At 40.3% G+C, this 26,708-nt stretch overlaps 1 protein-coding gene across 4 annotated transcripts in view; it reads left to right on the top strand.

Moving 5' to 3' along the window:
* Positions 1–26,708, top strand: part of fahd2a (fumarylacetoacetate hydrolase domain containing 2A) — a 31,284-nt gene extending 4,576 nt beyond the window's left edge. Inside the window, exons 1-9 of one of the 4 annotated variants that reach the window (XM_048523082.2) lie at positions 1,485–1,536; positions 5,046–5,342; positions 5,832–6,048; positions 6,521–6,580; positions 15,882–16,044; positions 18,792–18,900; positions 24,265–24,352; positions 25,595–25,681; positions 26,473–26,708. In XM_048523082.2, the coding sequence (XP_048379039.1) occupies positions 1,511–1,536; positions 5,046–5,342; positions 5,832–6,048; positions 6,521–6,580; positions 15,882–16,044; positions 18,792–18,900; positions 24,265–24,352; positions 25,595–25,657 (1,023 nt within the window). In that variant the 5' untranslated portion in view covers positions 1,485–1,510 and the 3' untranslated portion in view covers positions 25,658–25,681; positions 26,473–26,708. Of the gene's footprint in view, positions 1–1,484; positions 1,537–5,045; positions 5,343–5,831; positions 6,049–6,520; positions 6,581–15,881; positions 16,045–18,791; positions 18,901–24,264; positions 24,353–25,594; positions 25,682–26,472 lie in introns of those variants that run through there. The other 3 variants (XM_048523084.2, XM_048523083.1, XM_048523085.2) reach the window with 3 other exon arrangements.

Below are 26,708 nucleotides of genomic sequence, written 5' to 3'. Positions count from 1 at the left end.
CAGAAAAGAGGAGAGATTAAATGATAAAATTCTGTTTTTCAAGAAAAAAATTGAATCTTTAAGTAAAAGGAACAAAACATGTGTCAAAAGCAAGTGGGCTAAAAGAAAAATAAGAACGCAAAGGAAAGGAATGAAATACAGCAGAGTTTAGAGTCTGGAATGGTTGAACTCAAGTTTTGTGTTTCTAAGGCTGCTGAGTGCAGAAACAAGAGATACTGTTTTTGAAGATTTCGTTGAGCCTCAGAGGAGGAGTCAGCCAAGGTCTAGGATGTCAGTATTACAGCATGATGGCAATTGAATTCACATGAAGCTTGGAGTTACTGTTGAAAACTGAACAGGGGTGTTCTGCAGTCACCCAACCTAAACTGTAAAAGAGACCAGAGATAGTAGGAACTGCTGATACTGGAGAATCTGAGACAATAAGGTATAGCGCTGGATGGACGCATCAGGCCAAGCAGTGTCAAAGGAGCAAGAAAGCTGACATTTCAGGTCTGGACCCTTCTTCAGAAATCACCCTTTGTCAGCTTTCCTGCTCCTCTGACACTGCTTGGCCCGCTGTGTTCATCCAGTTCTCCACCTTGTTGTCTCTAAAAAGAGACCACACTGGCCAGCAAATAGTGCAATAGATTGCAAGAAGTTCAAATAAATTGCACCTTCACCTTGGGGAGAGGTGAAGTCCTAGTGGTATTATTGCTAGACTGTTAATCTAGAGACCCAGAGAGGAATTTGTGGACCTGGATTCAAATCCAGCCATGACAGATGGTGGAATTTGAATTCATTAAAATAACTGGTTTTAAGAATCTAATGATGACCGTGAATCCATTGCCGATTGACAGAAAAACCTATCCAATTAACAAACATCCTTTCGGAAAGGAAACTAGCATCCTTACCTGGTCTGTGCTACAGATGACTCCAGACCAACAGCAGCTCTGGGAAGTCAGGGATGGACAATAAATGCTGCATAGCCAGCAACACCTTCATCCTGTTAATGAATAAAACAAAAAGAAGGAAGTATTTGTGACCTTGGTTGCTGAGGGGAGGGGAAATAAAAGGGCAAGAGAGTTACTTCTCCTGCATATATGTAAAACTGCCAAAGAAAAAGAACACAAAAACAAAATAAATAGATGTGCATACTGGTGATCTGAAACAAAACAAACTGCTGGCGAAACTCACCACATCTGGCTGCATCTGTGGGAAAAGGCAGAGTGAATGTTTTGAGTCCCATGACCTCTGCTTTTCTACCCCCTCCCCCCTCCCCGCCCTACAGATGCTGCCAGATCTATTAAATTTCTCCATAATTTGTTTTTGCTTCAGGTAATGTTGGTGCTGACAGCATGTGAACCAGAGTATCACAGGGGAAACGGTGTTTGATGATCTTCCCCACCAGCAGTTTAAAGGGATCCTTCCTGCAATACACTGCAATATTCTTGTGATCTCTGACACATTGTCTCTTTCTTACATTTGCATGCACCCACAGGAGAGACAACACTTGCCCTGTACCTCCACTCTCATGTGCAGGCCCAACATATCTTCCAGGTACAGATTTACACACAGTTTTTTTTGATGTCATGTCCAGTAATCACAATATGATCTCTTCAACATTGTGAAGATTAAACATTGACTGCAAGACTAAATTGTACAGCACCTCTGATCAACTCCTAAATGTGAACCTTAGCTTCCAGTGGTGTGTCATTTTAATTCTCCATTTCACTCTGATGCTGACATCTTCAGTGAGGCTGAACAAAAGCCTCATAAACAGCAATTCATCTTTCAGTCAGGCACTTGACAGCCTTATGGATCAACAGTTGAACAGTTTCAAGCTATAAACATTGTTCCCCAGTTTCTTTCCTTTGTTCAATGTATTTTGTCCTTTTGCCATTAGCCAGATGCATACCACCTCTCAGCACATCTTAGTTTCTTTTCTTGCTATATCTCTATTCTCTTTGCTTGTTGAGGACTAACTTTTCTCTTAATTGTCTTCTGTTTTCTATCAAAACAAACACCCCTTTTTACCTTGTCCTGACCATGCTTTGTTCAAAAACCTATTATACATCTCTCTAACTTTTCCCAGTTCTGACAAAAGGTCACAGATCTGAAATGTCAATTCTACTTCTCCTTTTACAATGATGCTATCTCACTGGAAGAGTTGCTTTATTTTTATTGCTCAAATTCTTGCCTTTTCAAATTGTTATCCTTTCTGTTCAGTTATATTGAAATGTACGATGTTCCACACAGTTAACATTAAATACTCTGAATTTTCATTCACGAAAGCACAAAAATTCATACATCCAAAGACACCTGTGCCAATGACGGTTATTCAACTGGATATGAACACTTGAATTTTATTCCTCAATCATTTCTCCACATTCTGCTTAGTCACACACATGCAATCCCTTTTAGTGATGCAGCAGTCTCTGATTCAGTGAACACTTCACAGCAATCATTTACTGACTGACAATTATTTCTGTAAAAAAACTTCTAAGTCACCGATTATGTTCATAACAAGGTCAGAATTGTAATCCACTTAAAAATGTCCTTATTTGGTTGACTCCAAGGGTTCATTCTGTAAGCGTCATTCCATTTTGAGAATCTTAATTATCAACTGAGGATCTTCACATATTCACCCAACTTAAAAGCCGTTTGCCTCTGCCGACCTCCATTTCTGTTTTGAAAAAACAAGCTACTTCTCACTTCTTTTCCTGTTACATTTATTTCTGGAGCCTGTTCTTTCACTCACGAGAGTTTTGTCTCTGGTATCGTTCTCCTGCTCTGAAATGACAGCTGAAGACTTTTCATTCCAATCTTCTGTGCTCCTAAAATTTTGTTTCTTGCATTCATCTTATTTTTATCTGTAATATGTTGCAAAGCATATTTCGGCATGATGAGTATTCCCAAATGCCTTTTTTTTTGCTTGCAATCTCTGAATTGTCACTAACTAGGTGTGGCAATGAATTAGAAAGTTTTAAAATGTTAAGCAGGGTAAGTTGTGATAAAAATAAAGTTACATACACTGTTACTTTGTCTGACACCTTGTTACATACTTTCTATTCTTAAGTGCTGAATCTAAAACCCCGAAGCAGGTCTTTCAGGCCAACTGTTGGTTTTCAGATTCCAGCCGAGCCTTCTCAAAGCCAAAATCTTAGACCATAACTTTCTCTTCTTTTCTTCCCTCCACTGTCACCAAGCTTCCATGAGATGCATCAATACTATTTACCATCTTCTAAATCACTTGGTAACAATTTCTACATTCTAACTGATATCTCTGTGAAGATCAGTTAGAATCTCATAGTTATGGCTCATGATTTTGGATTTCTTGTACAAACAAAACAAATTGAACCCAGTGATAATTTTGAAGGTGTCTATAAGGTCATACAGGAGCAGTAAGATGCAATATTGTAATAAAACTTCAGTTTTGGGAAATCATTCAATGTCCCTTTATCATGCTTAACTTAGTGTTCTCACACTTCAACTATTGATAGCACGAATGATATAGATCATACTTGACAAAAATGTCAAGGATAAACAATCTAACCTGTTTCGTGGATGAAACACAGCACAAGATTTTATGAGTATCTGACAGCTCTTCAGCTAGAAATGGTCAATGTTTTAAAGACTTTCTCATTTTTTCCTTTTCCAGCATTTAACCAATTCATTTAAAGCGATGTGATACTCTCTGGTTCATTCACCACTGTGGAACATGAACTACTGACAAGCAATTCTTCATTTGAAGATATTTTTCTTACTTTGTTTAAAATCTCAGTGCTCACCAAGCTCAATGTTCAATATTTCTGTGTAAATAAAATTTGGATATCTTGATACGCTGCTTAAGAATCCCCACATCCTGGAATCAAAGATTTCTAGCAAAACTGCAGTCTATGGGAACCATGGGGCAAACAATGCATTGATCGCAGTCATAGCTGACAAAAGGAAGATGATTGTAGTTTTTGCATCTTGCAGATTAAAAAAAAAGTAAAGCAAGGGGTAAACAAGAGGTTAATTATCTGGGGAGACGGGGTTTAAGTCAAATCAGTCCAGAAGGGAAGATGTAACATCAGAAGGTCGGTTTAAGGACAAGAAACTGGGTTCATTCTACTCTCGATGTCTTTAACATTACTATTTCAGATAAAGTAGTTATTAATTTTTTGGTGAAGTAAGATTCAAAATACCTGGGTTTTCAGATTTACAGAAAAAAATGTTAAAACATGGCTGGATCCTAATGTGATCAAAACTGTCCAAACTGGAATCTGGATTCAGCTATAACACTGGAGAAAGCTATAGGTTATCAGCACTAAACCAATGAAGGAACTTTCAAATTGAAAATAAGCATTTTCAGTTTTAGAGATGGACAAGTTTTTGGAGTAGTGAAGTAATATTATTCTGTGAAACAGTGATGATTTGTATGGCATTTTGTCACCAATTAGCTACAAACAAAAAAGGGACAGGTTAGTTGACAAAACAAGCTGACAACTTCCTTCTGTGCTGCAACTGTTCTGCATTTCTAAGTTTTCAGATTATGGAGGTTCAAATTTCAGGAAAGAGCATTTTTTTAAAAAAATGTTCAAGTGATTTGAGTACTGCTGCTTAGGCCTGCATCACTGTCCATCCTTAAAATTAGCATAGTCGATTCTCTAAGTTGTAGAGATATGAATAAGGATCTGAACAGCAGATGATCAGTAGTTAGACTAAAAGAAAGGGATGCTAAAGGTGGAGGTCTGTTGTCTTTGTGGTATTCTATATCGGGTGTTGAAAGTTTAACTTTGGATGAAATGAAAAGCCAAGATGACGAGTTTCATTCTATGAAAATCACTATCAAATTGCTTTCTTAACTTACTTTAATTTGATGAAAATAAACTCCAGTGGATAAAACATCTTTCATTTGAAAGCTATATTATACCATTGGTATGATATCCTTCCCATTGTGGTATATTAGAAATTACTTGTACATCTCCAACTTACAATGTCTTGGAAATGATTGAAGAGTTTTAATAAAGTGCTACTTTTATGTAAAGAAGATCTGATGAAGTTGATTAAATCACTATATTCAGTTTTATAATGCAGGCTCTTGTTCAAGCAACTCCATTTGTCCATCTGGTGCGACTCAGACCCGGCAGTATTTGCTCACAGGGCAGTTACTGTTTCCAAGTGAGGCCCTTGTCTGGATCTAAGAGTTCGAGGATGAGGCTTCTCCAGTTTGTAACTACTGATAATCAGAGTGGAGTCAGTTTGGGAGTTGAGAAGGACGGACGGAGTGTAATTGATTTGAACTCATTTGACAGTTCCCTACCCAGAACCATGAAAGAGTTTCTGGAAATTGGAGAGACTGCTCTGGAAACTGCAAGAAGGTATTTAATTGTTTTGTTCATTGATATTAGTACGGTTTGTGACTTCCACATGTTAGATGACGTTTATCTTGCTAATAATCCACAGATGTGGATTGAAATCAGGGTCACTATCTCCAAGATAGACTACCAATTCAGGCTGATAAACCCTACCAACTCAGAGCTGTGTGGTTCAAAGCCACCAAAAGTACTCACAGCTCTGCCCACACAAATAACCTGAAACCTGTTTTTGACAAAGTTGTGCTTTGATTAAGTGAGGCTATTTGAGATATTTACCATGTTATGTTTTTTGAAGAGCATGCGAGTTCTTCTGAACCCTTTCAAGTTGGGAGTCTGAGTGTACTATCACCGTACTAATATTGTAGTCATGGATCATTCTACTTGTCTAAATATTGTCCTGTCTGAACAGATGTTCAAACTGATTATTGAGAATCTGCTGTTTGTCAATATGAAGAACTTAGAAGTAACCCTTCAGTATTTTTGTATTTGCAGAGCTGTGGATTGTGGAAAGCATGCTGTATGTCGCTCAGAAATAACACTTCTTTCACCAATAACAAACCCTGATAAAGTGGTGTGTATTGGAATGAACTATATGGATCACTGCCTGGAGCAGAATATAGCAGTCCCAAAAGAACCAGTTATATTTAGCAAGTTTGGTAGTTCCATAGTTGGGCCTTACAGTGACATCATTCACCCAGAAGAGAGCAATGTAAGTGTGCTTTTCTTTTACAATTGGCAGTGAGAAGTGTAGGAGGACAGAAGGTTTCACGGAGTAGATGTAGTAAGGGGTTGAAGTGTCACCATCAATAGTTTCAGCTGAGTGGAAGGTGTTGCTTTAGACTTGGTCAACTTGCATTTAACCATGCAGACTAAATATTTCTTATCTTAAGTATATACACCTGACAAAGATTGCTTTCCATTTAGAAGACACTTGACTGAATTCCAGCTGATCCACCTGAAACATGAAACAGTCTTTTTTATTGATTTGTGAATCAAACTGCATCTGTGCATTTTCGACATCTTCTCTATGTATACTGCGTATCGACTGAAAATAATATGGAATTTTCAGATCCTCTTCATCTGAATGCAAATAAGCATAAATATAAGTTATACAGCAGTGGCATTTTGCCTGTTACAGTATCAATCAACAATTGTTCTCATTTGTGTCTTGTTTCTTGCAGGAAGTGGATTGGGAGGTGGAGCTGGCATTTGTTATTGGAAAGAAAGGGAAGCATATCAAGGTTTGACTTTGTGCTTATTGGTTTCCAAAGCGGTAAACTGGCCAGAAGACCATAGCATACTGCATGTGTTATGGACCAGACAAGGCCACACCCCCTCAAAATATTTCTAGATGGCAGCTGAGACCCTAACTTTTCCTTATTTTAAATGTAGATGTGAAATGCACGTTCCAGATGTGATGCGACTGGTCTAACTACTCAACGCTAAGCAACACAACTTTTTTTATTTAAACACCATAGTTAAAATACAAACAAAAGAAAGAGGAATTTAAAATAACTTGACTATTGGAAAACTTAACCAAATAATAGATACAGTACCTATTACTAATTAACTGTTCCAATATAGTAACATCCCATGAACACACCCTTTGGCAAATAGGTAAATTCAGACACAGATTCTAAAATGCAATTCTCCAACATGGGAGGAAACAAAATCGAGAGATTTCAGAGAATGTAGCAATTATGAATCATTTACTGAAACTGCCAACCCTTCTGGGACCCCAAACAGCTCCTGACTGGTACAACTGAAAAAACAACAAAATGCCTAGTCTGTGAGAGCTGGCCTCTCTTTGATTCTTACAACTGTTTTTGAAACAAAACTTAAAGGCGTCCTAAATTATTGACTTAGACTATCTCCAGGACCCAGTTCAGTACCTATTCCTTTACAACCTCTCTTCGACAAATCTAGGACAAAATCACGTTGTTCAAGTGTCCGCATCATCACACTTGTCATAGATAATTTGTAACTAAAGTCAATCACAAATTCTCACCTTCTCCAACGCTATATTTATTTCAGGCAAAGCAAGTTGGATTTGCCAAAATTTACCACTGAATCTAATACTATGGTCTGCAAACCAATCTATGAGTGCTTCTGATAAAGATCGATTACTAGACTGTTTAGATATACAGTCCACAGGAGAAGCAGTATTTCCGAACTGAAAATGCAGCAACTTCACAGTGCCTTCCATATTTTCTACTGGGAAAAATAAAAACTTGCAACTGTGTGCTTGTTTTTACTAAGGGACTAGGCTTCCCGAGTACAATTAATTGTACTATTGCTCAATTGGCAAAAGGTGACAACCACTTTGCACGGAGCATGATCTCTGAAACAGTAACACAGTTGCATGAACAATTAATCTGTTTTTGGATGAGAAAGGAATGTGAACCAGGACACTTGAAGCTTGTGCGGGCTGTTCGTACAGCACCACGATATCTTTCATGTTCCTTAATCACTTGTTTAGATGCTCAGAGCAACATCACATTTGAAGACAATCAGAACTTCTTTAACATTAAATTGGAATTCGTGTCAGTCAAAATTATGTTCATTAGAACTTAGATCATTGAGCTTTTGACTGTGAAGAAATAACACTGTCAGGGTTGCTGACAGAGGCCAAGAACTCAAGGTGAATAAGGCAGTAAGCCAAGACGAATGGTAATTGTGCACGTGGCCAAATGAGTACGAGACAGTGGAACTTCCTGGAAAAGTGTAGTGTGTTAGGACAATTTCTGGTTCCCAACAGAATCATTTTTATCTTGAACCACAAGTCAACAAAGTTCAGTGCAGGATACCAACAAGGGTAGAAGCCAGCAGAGAATACTAGCTGAATCACAGTTGCAATTTCATGCACAGCCTGTATTTTATGAAGAGTGGTTTGGCAACCTTGACGACTGTTGATCATCAATTTTTCCAGTCAAATTCCTGGTCAGCACCTCAAACAGATGGCAATGTACATCTATCTTGGAGAATTCATCTGTTCTCATTTGGAGGTCCAACAGCATAGTGTTTGATCTCAGCTTGGTATCCTGATTCATAAATAAAATCCTGAAGCCTTTTGACTACGAGCTCAGTGGCTTCTTCCACTCCAAATATGGTCGTACTGTTTATGGTGAATGGGTGTCAGACAGGGACTCCCAGAGGAACACTTTGCAGTGTTCTTGAATACTTTGGAGAAACAGCTGTTTCATTATTCTTTTTTGAAACATGAATCGTGCTGTCAAGTCCAGCATTAGTTGCCCATCTTGAATTCCCATTGATTCGATGGTGATAAGCTGCCGTCTTGAATTACTGTAATCCATCTAGTGGAGGTATACTTAGTGTTGTTAAGAAGGGAAATGTCACAATAAATCACTCATGAGATGTTGGCTTCATGGCCTTTGGTGTCCATCCTAGTTGCCTTTGGACAGCGGCTTCCTAGCCCATTTCAGAGAGCCGTTAACACCCTAATCATTTGATGCGGCTCTGGAGTCATATACAGGACATACCTTTAAGCTCAGTAGTTCCTTTCTGTAAAGGATATGAGTGAACCTTAATGAATGAAGCCAATGACTACATGAAAGTAGCCCACAATGGAAACAGAAATCCCACTGTCTTGACATTTATTATAATTGTGAAACTCTGGCGGCAATCTTCTGATAGAAAGACAGTGGCAAAGCAGTGGAGAGTGGAGTTGTGAGTCAGGACATATGCATGTCCCAACACAGCTGACTGTCCTGGAAATGACCTGTAAGATAAAACATCAGGTGAGCAATTTCTCATCAATAAAAATCCCCAATTCGCTGCACTGAAATTCCTTGGGTAACTATTAAACTGACTCAACATCCAGAATGGTCACCTACAACTTTTCTATTCAATTTCAACCACCAACCCCACCAACATGAATCCATATCCCTTCCAAGTCACAAACAGACCCATCCTAACTACCCATGAACTCGTACCTCTACATTTCATCTTTTAATTCCACTGTATCTATCAGTGTCTTTTCCGAGTTTTTACGTCGCCCGTCGATGTGTTGTTAAGTCCACTATCTAGTTCTCCACTACAGTTCTTATGCAGTTCTTCCTATCATGTGGCAGAATATCAGGCTGGGAATCTTGAGCAGGGAGACACATCAGAGGTTAGCAAGTTTACCTTGTTTCCTTCATCTGATGTGTTTGAAGAAAAAGTATATTGATAACACCCATTACCCATCACCATTACCTGTGACTAAAATCCTATACTTTATTAAAATCACAATATCTCTATCAAACCACACTAAAATTAATCTAAAATTCAATAATACTAATAAAACTAAAAACACACAATAAAATAAATAAAAACCAAAAATTAAAATCTGCAAGCTTGCTTATCAGAGTATTTCGGAGTCCAAGTGATCTTACACATGTCATTAAAAACCTTAAAAGTTCCAGACTCAATGAGATAGTTAATCTGGATATCTCTTGGGCAAACGACCGGATTTTCATAATGCCGAGGCATTCCTTGAGCTTGGTATTCCATGAGGTCCATTTGCCACGTGCACCCATTATAAAACCATAAAATACTGGTGTCTCGCCTTTTATCATTTCCTTAATATTGCTTGCCAGATGCCTATACTTTGAAATTTTCTCTTCCCAGGCTTTTTCTAGGGCTTCCTTGTTGTTTTCATATCGTACTGTTACATCCACAACCACCACCTTACTATCCTTCTGGAAGATTAGGTCTGGTTTCCATATTTTACCATCTGTATCCTTTATTCGGGGTTCCACAAAAGTTCTCCATCCATATCTACTCACGAACTTATATAATCTCTCCGCTATTGTATTATGCCTTTTTATTCGCATTATTCTTAACTGCCGGACACCATCCCGATATACGTGGGTGCGTTTCTACTGAAGTATCACATTTCCAGCAAGTTTTATTGCAGAGAGGTTTCCCGCGAGTTAAAGTTGTATGAGTGGGGTAAATATTAGCACGCAACAGTAAAGTATTTATCACCTTTGATGTCTTCATATTTGGGGTCATCTTTATCCACACATTAGAGATATCATCGTTCTTAAAATACTGTACTCCCAATCCTTGGTACTGTAATGACTTCTATCTGCATAATTCAACCTTCCTCCTGTCCCGATAGTTCGAGCTCAGGCTTTTCTCTGTCCATTTCTTCTTGTTTTCCAATTCTAGCTCTTCCCACCTGACTGGCCACACTTCCTGCATCGTCTTCAGTTTCATCAATTCTCTGATATCGTTGATGTTTCTTTCATGGCAAAACTGAAACGACGCCGGAACAACAATATTGTCTGTCATCTCCAATGCCAACCTTTTCTTCAAAATTGCAATTGGGACTTGCATCTCCAATCTTTGAATCCCTAAGCCCCCATCTCTGTTGCGGGCATAAATTATCCCATTAGCCATGTATGATGGTAGATGTAAAATATCCTTTATAAAACCATGAATAAAAGAATCTAACTTGCTTAAAACATTCTGCGATGCTTCTGCCAGGACCAAATGATAGTATAGCCGAGGTATAAAATAAACACGAAAGATCTCCAGTTTCTGTAACGGTAGGAGGGCTGCTTTCCGTAGGTTTACTGTCCATTCTTCCAAGATCCCTTCCCAGTTTTTCAACCACACACCTATCCACGGATCAATCATAGCTCCAAGATATTTCTCATACTTTCCGGGGTTGACATATTGCACAGTTCCAGTTCCTAAAGTCCATTCCTTCATACAATTATATAAGAATGTTTTATTCTTATATTGGAAATGGAAGCCTTTTGTTTTTCGGATATTGATTTTAAGGCCAGTGTTATCACAAAACCGTTGTACAATTTTCAGATTATTCGCCATACCCCTGTGAGAGTTGCTCACCAGAGCAATATCGTCCGCGAAGGCTAATGCAGTACAATTGACAGTCTCACCCTGCCACTCCATTGATACTCCCGTTCCCAGTTCCTGAAGTGTACTAATCAGAGGGTCCATCGCAATATTAAATAACATAGGAGATAAAGGGTCTCCTTGTTTCACACCACGATTGATTGCTATGGGGAGTGTTCAAAACTTATTACCCTCCACCACTACCGTGTTATTAGTATAAAGATCAACCATCAACTGAATAAAATCTCTCGCAGCGATACCCTTTGCAATGCTTTAGCAAGTAGTTTATGCCCTATTGAATCAAAAGCCTTGGCCAAATCCACAAAAATTACTGCCAAATCCCTACCAAGCTTCTTGGCTCCTTTAACAATATTCCTTAAAATCATCATATTTTCACAACACCCTGATGACCCTGCCATGAAGCCTTTCTGTCTAATATTTAACTCCACTACCGTACTAAGTCTCTTTGCTATAATTCTTGTAAAAATCCGTAATAAAATCAGGCTTATTGTAATAGGATGCCAGTTATCTATATCTTTGAGACTATCATGGTCATCTGTTTTAGGTATTAGTACTATGCTATTTTGTTTCAGTACTTTAGGAATTACTCTGGCCCTCAACCACGCAGTGAAGAGACGTGGGAGCCAAGTGACATTCGTTAAATGTATATCCTTGATGTCCTTCAACCCCCAGCCATCAACCCCTGCTGCAGTTTTGGGGTCGGATTCACTAATGGCCGTTTCAACTTCTCCATTGTCTATATCTATCATTAATCTCTCATAGTCCTTATTTCCATTGTAAGGTCTAAACCTTGCAATATTTGCTTTGTCGTTAAAACAAACCAGCTTTTCTTCAAATACACCGGTCAAATATTCTACAGTGAATTGATTAATACATCCAGGAGGGGCTCCCATCAATTCCCTAGCAAGTTGCTTTCTATTTGTTTTATATAACAGTTGACTTGCACGGAATTTAGCTTTGTTTACAGCATATCTCCTTTGGGCCCCATTTCCCTTTCTCCTTTTCCTTTGATTATTCCCTTCCTTACTAGTCTTATTTTTACTCCTCTCCCTTCCCCGGTGTTCTCCTTTCGATTCTTGGCCAATAATCTCTCAGTACATAGTTCAATCCACCTATTCACTTCATGATGGTCACCTTTTCTAATATAATTTTCTAATTGATCTAACATTTCATCCAGTGTATTAGCTCTGGATTTCAGAGATTCATCCTTGTTCAATTTCACCAGTTCTTGACCCGATTCCTCTAATTCGTTACTATTGCTTATCAACTCTTCTAGTTCTTCCGACTCTACACCATCGCTATTCCAAGACATAGTCTCCTTTACTCTTTTATTTATTACATTTTTAAGACTTCTCTTTTCTGCAATCTGTTTTGCTGTTTTTGATACTAAACCTTCAGCTATTTTCTTATTAATCTGCTCTTCCCCACTATGTCTAGCTTCTAGTTGCAATGACAACTGAACTTCTTCTTCTGTCCATATTCCTTTTCTTTTCCTCCGGCCTTATTTCCACTATTTTGCTTTATACTATTAATTCTGTTCTGATTTGTCACTTCTGCATGTTTGTGTCTCTCATGTTGCCCTAGTCCTATCTTCGTGCTAAAACCAAGATCACACAATGAACATTTAAATGCTGCTTCACTACACTGTCTACTCGCTACCTTACACTTAGGGTAGTGACAGGCAATAGAATGATACTCTCCTACTTTACCACATTTACTACATGTAATCCTGACAACCTTGATACCATGCCTCTTCTTATTATGGACTCTATATTCTCCCATTGTAGCACATTCAACATTACACACAAACATATCTACCGGATACCTTAATATCACCTCTTCTCTAGTCTTAATTTGGGGTGGCTCAACAACCTTACTGTACCCAGATACATCTCCATGCTCTGATATTTCACTACCATTTCATTTGTACTTTTTGTTGTAGAAAACCCTTGTTATTATCTCCTTCTCCATGGGTTGATCTATCATATCAAATGATTCTACAACATTATTTATCTCTTCTTCCTTCCTATACCCTGACCCCTTCAGCTTGCCTTCGGGGAGTGAGATAGGATAGGGAACTATGGGTCTCAATATTTCCGTCTGAGTTGAGACGGATGCCTTGATCTTATTGATGTGGTTCGTACATTTTGCGCAAGATGTCACCACAAACAACCTTGCGGGGCGGTTATTTACCAAGTTTCCGGCCCAATCGGACATTGGAAGATATACATCTACCATCCTTTGTTTGTAGCGCCATATACACCACAGCGCAAATGACCCATGCGGGCTGACAGCCGTCTCGTAACTTTTCTCTGGTCGTATTAGCCGGCAAAGGATCGAGCTAGACCTGTACTTCTGCCTGTTGGACCACCAACCAGAACACCGGTTGTTGGCTAAAACCTCAGCAGATAAGACAAAAGTACTCTCGTCCAGTGCTGTTACCAGGGGGAACCGCGTGGAGGTTCGACCAACACTGCAAGCGATAAGCTACGTAGAAACGTTGCCGTGGCAACTACACAAGCGGGATCGTACAGAGACCCCACCTTAAACAAGCCGTAGTTGCATCCCCCCAAACTCTCCTGGAAACAACCTGTAAGATAAAACTTCAGAAGTGCAATTTCTCATCAATGAAAATCCCCAATTCTCTGCACTCAAATTCCTTGGGTAACTATTAAACTGACTCAACATCCAGACTGGTCACCTACAACTTTTCTATCCAATTTCAACCACCACCACCCCCCCCCCCCCCCACCATGAATCCATTTCTCTTAAGCATTCTCCACTTACTTCTCTGTCTGTCCAAAAACCCATGATCCAAGAGATTGCCTTGGGCACTTGTATGGGCCATAACTATGAATGCCTGCTTGTAGGTTAAATCACTCTTCAGTATGTGCATCGGTACTGTTACCCAACTCTTCTGCTTTTACATCAATGACCGCATCAGTGCTGCATCCTGCACCCAGGCTGAATTGGAGCAGCTCATTGACTTCACAAACTATGTTCGCCCTGCCTTCAAGTTACTTAGTCTATCTCAGATACCTCCCTTCCCCTTCAGGAGCTCTCAGTTTCCATTTCTGGCAATTGTTTATGACTCACATTTACTATAAACTCTCACACTCCCATAGCTACCTCAACTACACCTCCTTCCTCCCTGTATTCTGCAAAAACTCCATCCCATTTTCCCAATTCTTCTGTCTTTGTCACATCTGCTCCGACAAGGACACATTCCATTCCCAAGCATCCCACATGTCCGTCTTTTTCAAACAACGCTCTTTTCCCCCCACTGTCATCCAAATAGCCCTCCACTGCTGCTCCTCCATGCCTTGCTCCACAGCTCTTAACCACCACCCTCTAAAAATATAATAAAGATTGCATCCCCTTTGTCCTCACTTTGCACCCCACCAGCCTCTACAACCAATGTATCATCTTCACTTGCGCCAACTTCAATTCATCCCCACCCTGCTCTGCCTCCCACAAAGACCATTCCTTTTGACACTCCTTAGATCATGCCACACTCCCCAATAAGCACGCCAACCTGCCTGGTACCTTCCCTCGTAATCATGAAAGATGCCTACACACCACTTCTCTCATCTCCATTCAGGGCCCCAATCAGTACTGCCAAGTGAGACAAATTTTTACCTGCATCTCCTCCAACCCAGTCTAATGCATCCTTGCTCCTGATGTGGTCTTCTCTATGTCAGTGAGACCAAACGTAGAGTAGGTAACTGTACTGCTGAGCATCTTCACCTGGCCCGAAACAGCCAACCTTAACTTCTCGGTTATCGCCCATCTCAACTCCCTGCCCCTCCAACATGTTCCTTCTTAGCCTCCTCCAGCATCGGAGTGAGTTGCAACGCAGATTTGAAGAACATGTTACCTTCCGTCTGGGGACTCAACAGCCTGGAGGACTGAACTTTGAGTTCTCTAATTTCAAATAACCTTGCCACCCTTCGACTGGCTCCCCTTCCAGCCCCAACTCCTCCTTGCCATTCTACCTTTTGAATCCCCATTCAGCCACCAACCGGATTCATCCATCCTGTCGAACAACCAGGTCTTACCTACAACCAGTGTCCACCTGTCATCACCATTTTGCCTTCCTCCCCCACCCCCTTTTCTGCAGCTCCCTCAACTCTGATGACCAGTCGTGAAAAAGGGTAATAGCTGAAATACTGACTGCTCCTTTCCTGCAGATGCTGCCTGACTTGTGTTCTTCCAGCCTCCTAACGGTCTAACACCTCTAGTATCTGCCACCCTAAACCCTTCACACAACTGCTAACTACTCCCACATTCACTCGACATACTTAACATTTCTGTGTCTGTAAAATGATTTGACAACCCTTACACCCTGAAATATGATCAGAATTGTCATGAAAAGATTGTGTGGTTTCAAGGCTGATGCATTGCTTTTGCATAGACGAGATAGTTTCAGCTTAGAAGGTACCTGGCCTACAAGTTCCTCCTCCAAAAGTAAGCATGCATTTTTCATTCAGTCATTCCTGATCCAAAAACATAAAGGGATTGTAGATTCTGAGTGGAAGTTCTGGTCCTTTATTGTACAGTCCAAGAAGACCAGTTAGTTGCAGCATATTCAGAGAATAAACACTGTAATCTGAACAGACAACTGACAATAAATATGTTGTGTCCTCTTTACAGAAGGAGGAAGCAATGGACTATGTTGTTGGATTCACAGTCGCACATGATGTCAGTGCACGTGACTGGCAGATGAAACGCAATGGCAAGCAGTGGCTCCTGGGTAAAACATTTGACACATTCTGTCCATTGGGACCAGCCATAGTCACCAAAGATGCTCTCTCAGGTACTCACAAGAGCACTCTATCTGGGACCAGATAGCTTGACCAAGTAATTAAAATGGAAAAGTTAGATGACACATCACATTAGTGCTTGCTGACCTACAGTGGTACTCAGTCTCAAAACATCTTGGGTTTTGAATTCCCATCTTTGTTTCCAAACCTGTCCATGTCTCATTTTACATACCTCTAATATTTTGCATGATCTCCTGTCTTGCCACTTTCACCTCTGGAAAATTTTGCTAAAATCTGACTTTCAGACCAAATTTTGAGACTTACCCGCATATTTCCATGTGTGTCTCAGTATCAAATTTTGTCTTATAATGCTCATAGGGAGTACTGGAGGAAACTAACTATATGTTTTTGGTGGGTTCTTCATGCAAAATGTTTTAGCCTGCTGGATAAAAATTAAGGCAAAGTGACAATGCAATATTTCTGAAATTTTACTGTCATTATCAGTGAATTTATCCCATGCAGCATTGTGTGGTCATATTCTCATTTTAATTTACCTTTCATTTTGTTAAATTATGAGCTTCACCAATGGTTTTAACAGTCTTATTGTCCTTCATCTTTGTTTTACTCATGGTTCTATTCATTTCTTTCATAAGCTGTTGGTGTATTCATTTGATGTCACTGATGGGAGGCAATGGTATTGTGGTAATGTCACTGGACTAACAATGGGCCTGCGAGCCATCCAGCATTACCAAATCACTGTCAAAACTGGACAAAATACTGAAAGTGGATGAACCATTGGGCAGCATCGTAGCCACTGCAAACACCATGAGTGAACACAGTCCAGTCAACCCTGCAAAATCCTTACCAACAGCTGGGGGCTTGTGCCAAAACTGTAAGAGCTATCCCACAGATCAGTCAATCAGTAGCCCTGACATAGACACATACATTGAGTCATACCTTACAGACCATGTTCCAGACATGACCAGCACCATCTCCAGGTATTTGCCCCACCAGCAGTGATACTCCATCAGGAAGGAGCTGCCGTGGGAGTCAACAACATCAACTCCAGACTGCATGAAATCTGATGGCACAGGTCAAACATGGGAAATGAAATCTGGCAATTACGACCAAATACACCACCTCAGCTGATTTACCAGTACTGCTCCGTGGAGTACATGCTGAGGGTGGTGAAATCCAGAATGTAGTTGGGTTAAGGGACTTTTCATCACCAAGAGTGGTGCACTTAAGGATATTGCTGCTGGTCTGGGTCGACCTTGAGTAGTGAGAGAATCGACAAGATGGAAAAACATACTTGATCATACCTTCATTAATCTGCTTGCCACAGCTGCATCTGTCCATGACAGTATTGCAAGAGCGACCAGCTCATAGTTCTGTGGAGACAAAGTCCCAACTTCACAACAAGTATATCATCCATCATGTTGTGTGATAATACCACTGTGGTAAATGGGATAGATTTCATTCAGATCTACCAAAACCAAACTGCTATCCATGATGCCATCAGCAACAGAAGAATTCTATTCAAACAAAATCTGCAGCCTCATGGCCCAGCATGACCCCTGCTCTACCACTACCATCGAGCCAGGTATTCCAGCTGAGTTCAATCAAGAGTAGTTAAAAATGAATTGCCAACTGGGTGAAATGACAACACTATTATTTGCATGCGAAACTACAGAGCAAATGTACCATATGTAAGCTCTGTAATCCTGCCATATCCAGAGTGAATGGTGGTGGACAATTAAACAGTCAACAGGAATGTGATGACTCCACAAATATCTCTATATTTGGAGATGGGGGAGCTCAGAACTTAAGTGGAAAAGAGAAGGTTCATCTATCTGCACCCATCATCAGCAAGCAGTGTCAAATCCATGATCCATTGCCTCCTGCAGGGTCCTGAGCATCACAGGTGTGAATGTCAATTAATTCAATCAATGCAATTCACTCCACTTAAAGCATAAGTGACTGCAAAGAGTATGGGCTCTGACAACATTTCAGCAATAGTTTTGAAAAATTCAATGATTGTTATTGATCCAACAATGTGGAAAATGACTTAGATATGTCCCATGCTCACAAGCAGGACAAATGCAAGGCTAAAAATTTCTGCCTTATCAAATGGTTTCTTTTTAAACAGTCCCTGATATGGCACTGTAGCAAGATTCAAATTAAGGGCTGATGGAAATGTTGTAACTCACAATAACATGGTCCAATGATGCAATCCAGGTAGTGTGGTGCTCACCTGTCTCAAAAGGCCTCTTATCGCCGGTGAACATTATTTGCTTCCTCTCTGGAGACACTCAAGTGAGGATATTACTGTGAGAAAGGGGCAGACAGTAAGGCACAGTGATCCCTTCTCTGGCCCAATGTCTGGACCTGTGAACTGCACCTTTGGCCAGGCCCAGGAGCAGACCTGTGAGAAGGCCATCCCTGTCCACTGTCCTTGCATGGGGTATCTACAGATCAGGAATGTGGGGCTGAATCACAACCAAATTCTTGATCATCTGCAAAGTGATGGAAGGGATCATCAACAGTGCTATCAAGTTGCATTTGCAAAGGAATAACCTGCTCACTGGTTTCCACCTGGGTCCTCTGCTCCTAACATCACTAAAGCCTTGGTCTAAACCAAGTCTGGGCTGTGAATTAAGCTGAACCAATATTCTTAGTGTGTGACAAGTAGTTCCTTGAATTGTCCTCTCCAGCATTTTCTCATTATTAGATGGCTGGAAAAAAAAATCCTTTATTCCCAGCTTCTTTTTACATTTAAGCCATACTCCTTATGTTACAGACCCCCACAATCTCGGGATTCGCTGCCGGGTAAACAAAGAAGTTATGCAGGACAGCAACACCAATCAGCTAATATTTAAAACTGAGGAACTTGTCGCTTGGGTGTCACAGTGAGTGTCACAGTGAGTGTAATTTTATGATGGCCCAATTTACTATTATAAAATGAATTGGAATTTGAGACATTTTTGGCCTTGAATGTAATAGGGTTGAAACAAACTAAATTTCTACTGCAAACAATTCACAGCACTTTTCAAGATGGAACAGATGTGCATCCAAAAGCAAAAATAATTTAGCTAAGAGAGCAAAGTTACATTTGGTCAGAAAACAAAGATGGCTTTTGAAGTGGAGAGGGAAGATGATGGTGAGGCAATTCTGGGAGCATGACATGCTCCTTGGGATAGAGAATTCCAACGAGTGAAAGAAAAAAAGTACTGTTTGTATCCTCAGGGAGGTGGAAGTGGTTCACCAGATCCTTTTCCACACTTCCTCTTGCAAAGAATTGTGTGTCTTCATTCAGGAGATTCCTCCAAGTTGAGAATGTAACATCCTTCAAAACTGCTAACTTCAGACACAGCAGATAAGCAGTCAACTGTGAGAGGGGAGCAGTCAATGCAGGATTGAGGGTGCAGTATATTAAATAAGATACATTTTGTGCAGGGTGAAATTGGTGGGTACCATGTTGTAGACATCAGACACAAGGCGATCAAGGCAAGGAAGTAAATATCCAAGAATACGCTCCCAATTGAAAGGATGGGCAAATGGGCCAAGGAGGCATGGTTGCCTTGTTAACAAGAAAGGAAATTAAATTGATAGTGAGAAGTGATCTACAGTCAGAAGGGGCAGCACAGTGGGTCAATGGTTAGCATTGCTGCCTCACAGCGCTAGGGACCTGGGTTCGATTCCACCCTCAGGTTACTGTCTGTGTTGAGTTTGCACATTTTTCCAGATGCTCTGGTTTCCTCCCACAGTCCAACAAGATGTGCAGGCTAGGTGGATTGGCCATGCTAAATTGCCCATAGTGTTCAGGGATGTGTGGGTTCTGTGGGTGATAGGGAATGGGTCTGGGTGGTTGGTGTGGACTTGGTGGGCTGAAGGGCCTGTTTCCACACTGGAGGGATTCTGTTCTTAATTCGAGAATCTGTATGGGTAAAGTTAAGGAACCACAAAGGAGGAAAGACTATTGGAATTAATTTACAGGTTACCTGGCGGTTGTCTTCTGGGAATCCAGAAGATTGGGAAGCCTCTAAAAAGCAGAAGACAACAAAAAAAAAGCAACAAGTATGTAGAAGATAAAAGATGAGGGTATGCTAGGTAGGAATATTAAGAGTGTTTTTCGATACAAAGAAGAGAGAGGCAAGACTGGACAATTGATCGCTGGAAAATAAGGCTGGAGAATTAGTAATAGGGAACAAAGAAATGGCAGAGGAACCAAAGAGGTACTTTGCATCAGGCTTCACGGTGGAAGACACGAGTAGCATACCAAAACTCCGAGAGAGTCAGGGGGCAGAGTTGAGTGCAGTGGCCATCACTAAGGAGAAGATGCTCAGGAAGCTAAAACATTTGAGGGTGGATGAATCAGGGAGACCAGACAGACTACACCACAGAGTTGAAGGTTCGTGCCAAGATTTGTAGTTTGGGTTGTGGATGAGGTTGTTGGCTTGCTTGCCGAGCTGGCTAGTGGTGTACAGATGTTTCGTCACCATGCTCGGTAAAATTATCAGTGTGGCCTCTGATGAAATGATGTTGTTCTACTCAGTTTGGAATTTGTATGATCCAGTCTGTTAAGTTGGGTTGTGTCATTGCTGTTTTTTTTTTCCATGGGCTTGTATATGGGGTCTACCATGTTTGTTGATTGCATTATGGGTTTAAAACCGAGCCTCGAGGAATTCCTGTGCGATTCTGCAGTTGGCTTGAACTAGGATGGTCATGTTGTCCCAGTTAAATTGATGGCCTTCATCGTCTGGGTGCACTGAGATGAGGGAACGTTCATCATGTCGATCTGCTGCAAGCTGGTGTTCATGTATCCTGATGGCTAGTTTCCTTCCGGTCTTGCCAATGAAATGTTTGTTGCAGTCATTGCTAGGTATTTTGTAAATTATGTTGGTCCTGCATGTCATGGTATAAGGGGTCTTTGGTCCTTGTGAGTGTTTGTTGTAGTGTGGCTGTGGGTTTGTATGCTGCCATGATTCTGAGTGGTTGCAGGAGTCTCATTGTCAGTTCTGATATGTTCTTGATAGTGTGGCCAGTGTCTTGGGACATACTGTGTCCTCTTGGTGTTGTCAATCTCGGAGGCACTTAGGGATAAAGTTGTTGGGATATCCGTTGTTAGCAAATACCTTGCATAGCTGCTCTTTCTCCTTCTTGCACAGCTCTGGTGTGTTGCAGTGTGTTGTGGCTCATTTGAAAAGTGTCCTAAAAGCTTTGTTTGTTGATGTTGGGATGATTACTGTAGAAATTGAGGATTTGGTCACTGTGTGTTTGGAATGTGATTTGGAATTCTCCCTGACATGCAGGAACACCCCACGCTTCAAAGGATAACCCCAAGTACATAAACCAGGTAACGTCCTCAGACCCATTGTCCCCTACAAGGCACACCTACACACAAACTGGCCAAGGACCGACAACAGAGACTGAAACACCTGGTCAACAGATCACCCCGCTCCTTCCACTCAAACCAGGAATTGGATCAAATTGTAAATTTGATCCTGGTGAAACTACTGTTGATGAGATAGTGTGTTTCTTCTAAATTGGTGCATTTAATGATGATAAACATGTCACTGATGGATTGGGTCCACAGTTTTGGCTATATGAGGAGGGAGGGTACTGCATTCCAGTCTTTGCATGACTGCTTCTGCAATTAGTCCCGAGACGGGCATCCCCACCAGTGTGCCATTGATTAGTTTGCATATTTGGCCATTAAAGATGAAGTGTGTGTGTTGTGGCATAGGTCCAGTAGTCAGAGTATGTTGTCCTTGCTGATATAGCTGTTTGGACTCGGCGTTCCTGCTGTACCCAGTAATGTGGCAAGTGTTTCTTTGGCTAGTGCTATGTTAATGGACATGAATACTGCTGTGATGTCAAAGGATACCACAATCTTGTCATTGTTGATTTTAATGTTCTTGACTTTGTTAAGGAATTCCTGGTTTGAGTGGAAGGAGCGGGTGATCTGTTGACCAGGTGTTTCAGTCTCTGTTGTTTCAGTCTCTGTTGTAGGTCCTTGGTCAGTTTGTGCGTAGGTGTGCCTTGTAGGGGGCAATGGATCTGAGGGGTTACCTGGTTTATGTACTTGGGGTTATCCTTGGAAGCATGGGGTGTTCGAGCCTTCTGGTTTCTTTTTCATGTAGTCTATCTTATTTGTCCTCCATATTTCAGTCAGTTCAGTGTTTGGTCATCCTATTTGCTAACTGTGGTGTTGGATCTATTACCACCTGTTGGTAAGTATGTGCATCTGTTACCAGTGCCTGTGCTTTCTCAACATAGTCTGGTTTGTTCATAATGACGGTCATGCACTTATTGTCCACTGGCAGGACTATGATGTTCCTGCCTTTCTTGAGTCCTTCCAGTGCTTTCCTCTCTAACGTGTTGACGGAGTCCCATTCATTCCCCTGGTTCAGAGTCCGGATTATAGTTTGTCAGATGGCTTGTTGTGTTTTGTTATTGTTGAAGTCTGTTTTGTTCATGATCTGAGCTATAACCACAGAAACGTGTGTAAGGACAGCTTACTCGGTTTCTCTAAGTGGTTCTGGTAGCGCACAAACCCACAGCCACATTATGACAAACACTCCCAAGGACCAAAAGACCCCATACCCATGACATGCAGGACCAACGTAGTTTATAAAATACTTTGCAATAACTGCAACAAACAGTACAATTACATTACGAGAAGGAAACTAGCCATCATGATATATAAAGACCATCTTGCAGCTAAACAACACAACGATCTTTCCCGTATCTCATGTGCACCTGAACAATAAAGGCCATCTATTTAACTGGGACACCATGACCAACAAGCCAACCACACACACGTACAGGAATTCCTGGAGGCCTGGTTTTCAACACATAATGCAATCAACAAACATGTGGAATTAGACTCCATATCCAAACCCATGCAAAAAAGAACCGGAAATGATGCAACCCAACTTAACAGACCAGATCCAAGCAGAGGAGAACAATATCGCTTCATTGGAGGCCACACTGATGATGTTACTTAGCACGGTGATGAAATATCTGTATGATAACCAGCCAGCTGGATGAACAAGCCAACAACCTCAGACACTGTGGAGTTCTGAAGGAGACAGCTAAAAAGACTGTGCAGGAATTGCTGGTGATCTTTCTGGAATCAATGCAGTCAGGGAGGCCATTTTTTTAATAAACAATCTTAGGTTGTGGTTAGTAAAACAGCATTAAGAAAATCCAAACTATTGTTGATTTTAATGGGATAGTGCTGTGCTATGTAGTTGTTATTTCAAACAGTAAAGCAGCAAGGCTGTGCAAAAATTGGAGCAAACTGTAATTTGTGATTTATGCCAAACCATAAGTTCTTGGAATAAAAACAGAACATGCTTCAGAGAAAAAAGCTCACTAGGTTAGGCTGCCTCTTTTCAGACAAAAAGATTTCATGAATTAACTCTGTGACTTCCATCATTTTCTAACATGAAAAGGTTGCCAATGCAGATATCCTTTTCAAATGACTATGGGAATTATATCTTAAAAAAAACCTCTATTTTAGGCAATGTGAAAGGAAAATAATGTTTCAGTCGTATTATGTCCAAAAATTCAACAAAATCTTAAAAAGCACTTAAAGAAAGATCAGCAAATTAACACTCTAAGAAAAAAAGAGAAACTTTTTATACATCCCTTCTAACATTTTGTTCATCCTTTAAGGTGAAGATGACCACGTTCATTGTCTGATGTGTTTTGGTGGCTGCTAGGGCCAATCTGTGGAAGATTCTGTTGGTTAGAATACTGCAGCCAATTGAGTTTAGAACAAATTGCTGACTCAGAACTAGTTCTCTTTTCACTGTAATTTGCCTTTGGTATCTGCGTGACTTCAAATGTCACACCATTTTCTGTTTGTGGGCACCAGCTGCAAGATCCTAGGGGAAATTCTCCTTAGAATCAGGTTCAAATTCAAACTGAAGTGAAATCTGCAAAGTGGCCTTGTTGCACTACTACCTTTGATTACCACGAGAGTTCACACTCAACGTAAACCCTCCAAAGAATCTCGTTAACAGAGTCAAACATTCAAAGAAACCCCAAAGGAACAGTGACAGTCAAACTATAAGACTGACACTTTGGTGTGTGGCCAAATTAGCATCTTCAGGGAGGGGTGTTAGAGACATTGTCAGCTTGAGAGGTTTTAAGAAGGAATTCCCAAGCTGCTGTGACCATGAAAAGTCATTTTGATTGTGATGCCTTTTTGTGATGAGAACACCACTTACACAGTTTTTATTTGTCATCAACTGATTTCTTAGGTTTGTGACCCTGAATCCAGGAGATGTCTTCCTCACTGGAACACCATCTGGAGTTGGAGTATTCAGAAAACCACCTGTGTTCCTCAAAGTAAGCCACATTGATTCTCGCTACTGACTTCTCCAGATTATTCAGTGTGCATGAAATTCTGAAATATTTCTGAAAGGCAGATGGAAGCACAAAATTAATACAAATTCAAGCATCACTCCATTTCAACACCAATAAAAAGATAATTTTTTTTATTCAATGCTAATTTGATAATGTTCCATGACCATAAAGATATTCTGCTGTCTCATCCAAATAACCACGAATCATGTATCAGCTTTGAAGGCAAACACTGGTCGTCTATTTCAGAAAAGGAAACGGCAGAATACCAGTCATCTCATGACGATATGAACACTTTCCACAAAGTGTCTCTGGATCCTAAACAGCATAATAGAGTACGATTTTAGTTCACTTGGATGCTTATTCAAGAAAGACGGATTTATGAGCAGAACAAGTGTGTAAAACAGCAGTATCCAATCTCAAATGCCTGCGGGAAAACAAAAGGTTTGGGATTAATTTTCTCAAATTTGTTGAATGCATCATTTACTAATTGTTTCCTGAAGGGGTTGCCCTTTTGGGACAAAGTGTAAATATTTTTATTGGACAGTTGTGCAGCTTTTGTATGCTGCCTCAGGTGGTGGAAGAGGCAAGGTCATTAAATAACTTTTTGGCCCAGGTCGATTCTTGTCAGGCAAGGGAATTAAAAGTTCATGGGGACCGATGCAAACGTAGAATGTAGAACACAAACAGATCTGCCATCATCTCATCAAATGGTGGAGTACACTTGAAGGGGTGACTGCTCTACTTCTGCTCCTAATTCGTAGGTATGTCTTGCCACGAATATAATGAGGTCAGCCAGATAGATCTCATAGAATCTGAGCTCCCTGACTCGGCTGCTAATCTGGTCCACTTAGGGAGCCCTGGCTGACAGACATAAACAGGAGTATCAGACATCCTGTTCACCCTGAGAGCTGAATCAGAGTCAAGGACTTGCCACATGTAAGTAAAGGGTGAATTAAGGATATTGGCTTCTGTGTGGTTATTTTACATATGAATACATACAAAGCTTGGAAATATTGACTTGAAATATCAGGACAGTGACTCATCCATTTTATTCAAAATTATTTGGATTGGACAGCAAAATGACAAATAAGCAAATGCCATTTTTACAAATGCTATTCATATTCAAAATCAATGTGCTTAATTTTGTAACATTCACAGGCTCTGTAAAATGTCTGCAACCCAATTGGAAAAAATGTGCTGTTTATTTTTCTGAATTTCTTGCAGCGTGGAGACACTGTGGAATGTGAAATTGATGAAATAGGAACCTTGAGGAACACTGTCATTTAGATTTACAGAGTGCTTTCAGACAAGGTATCAAATTTATTTTTAATGGAAAATGTTTCAATAATATCCGAAAGTACTGAAGGGAAATAAATGCCAGAAATGGCCTGATTTTATAAGTAGTGACTAAGAGCCTCCGTCCAATTGATGGGTGAGAAAGAGTTCACACATAGCCGGAGAGAGAAAAATGACAATGAGGGAAATGTCCTTTAGGAGCTGAATGGCTTTCTCTCATTTTTTTTAAACTTTGAATTACCGCACGTTCAGTCATGCTGATACGTGGGGTTAATTCTTAAAAGTTGTTGTTCTGGAAAATACCAGCAAAATGTCCGGAAATTGGACAAAAAAATATTGCCAAGTATAGTTGTCTGAGTACTGCAAATGTAATCCATACTGCAGGACAGGTTGATGCCACAGACTGCTAGCTAAACTGTGATGCTTCGCAGCATGATATACAAATTTCATTTCAATTTAAGAAATTGACAAATGGAGTTTAATTTACCAAGATCTTGGCTGTCCCATTAAGTTCAGCATTGATCTGCATTTCAGAGTGACAAAAGTAGACTGTGCCAGTGGAGCAAAATGATAAAACAATGGTAACCATGAATGAAATCATGAATTTAAATAATTCATTCTTGAATATTTTTAAATGCAACATTATAAATATCATGAGCTGGGAGTTTTACTGAATGGGACAATTGCATCACTGATTGAAAAAAAACTTCTGCTCAGTGACAAGCTCCTCAAAGCAAATAACCAGAAAGAAAGTTGCAAGAAGAATCGAAACAAATTTAAACTGGATGAATATACTTATTTTGCAGGTTGATTTACCTGAACATGGTCAAAGTAGACTTGCAGTGCTTGGGGTAGAACTCTTGAATGAAGAAGCAGACTTCACTTGTATTCTGATGATTGAATGTGCACTTTAAATGGAAGTAAAAAGAATTAAGTCCTGGGACTTCAAGATTCATGGGATATGGTTTTAAAAAAAGCAACTTAATTGACACAAAGCAGTTGTGCTGCGCTGCAATGTATATGGAGCTTCCATAAATATATG

Source organism: Stegostoma tigrinum, chromosome 40, assembly GCF_030684315.1.
Source record: "Stegostoma tigrinum isolate sSteTig4 chromosome 40, sSteTig4.hap1, whole genome shotgun sequence".
In the NCBI taxonomy this organism is placed as follows: Eukaryota; Metazoa; Chordata; class Chondrichthyes; order Orectolobiformes; family Stegostomatidae; genus Stegostoma; species Stegostoma tigrinum.
Note: the sequence above shows the minus strand (reverse complement) of the source record. Positions and strands in the feature narration are given on the sequence as shown.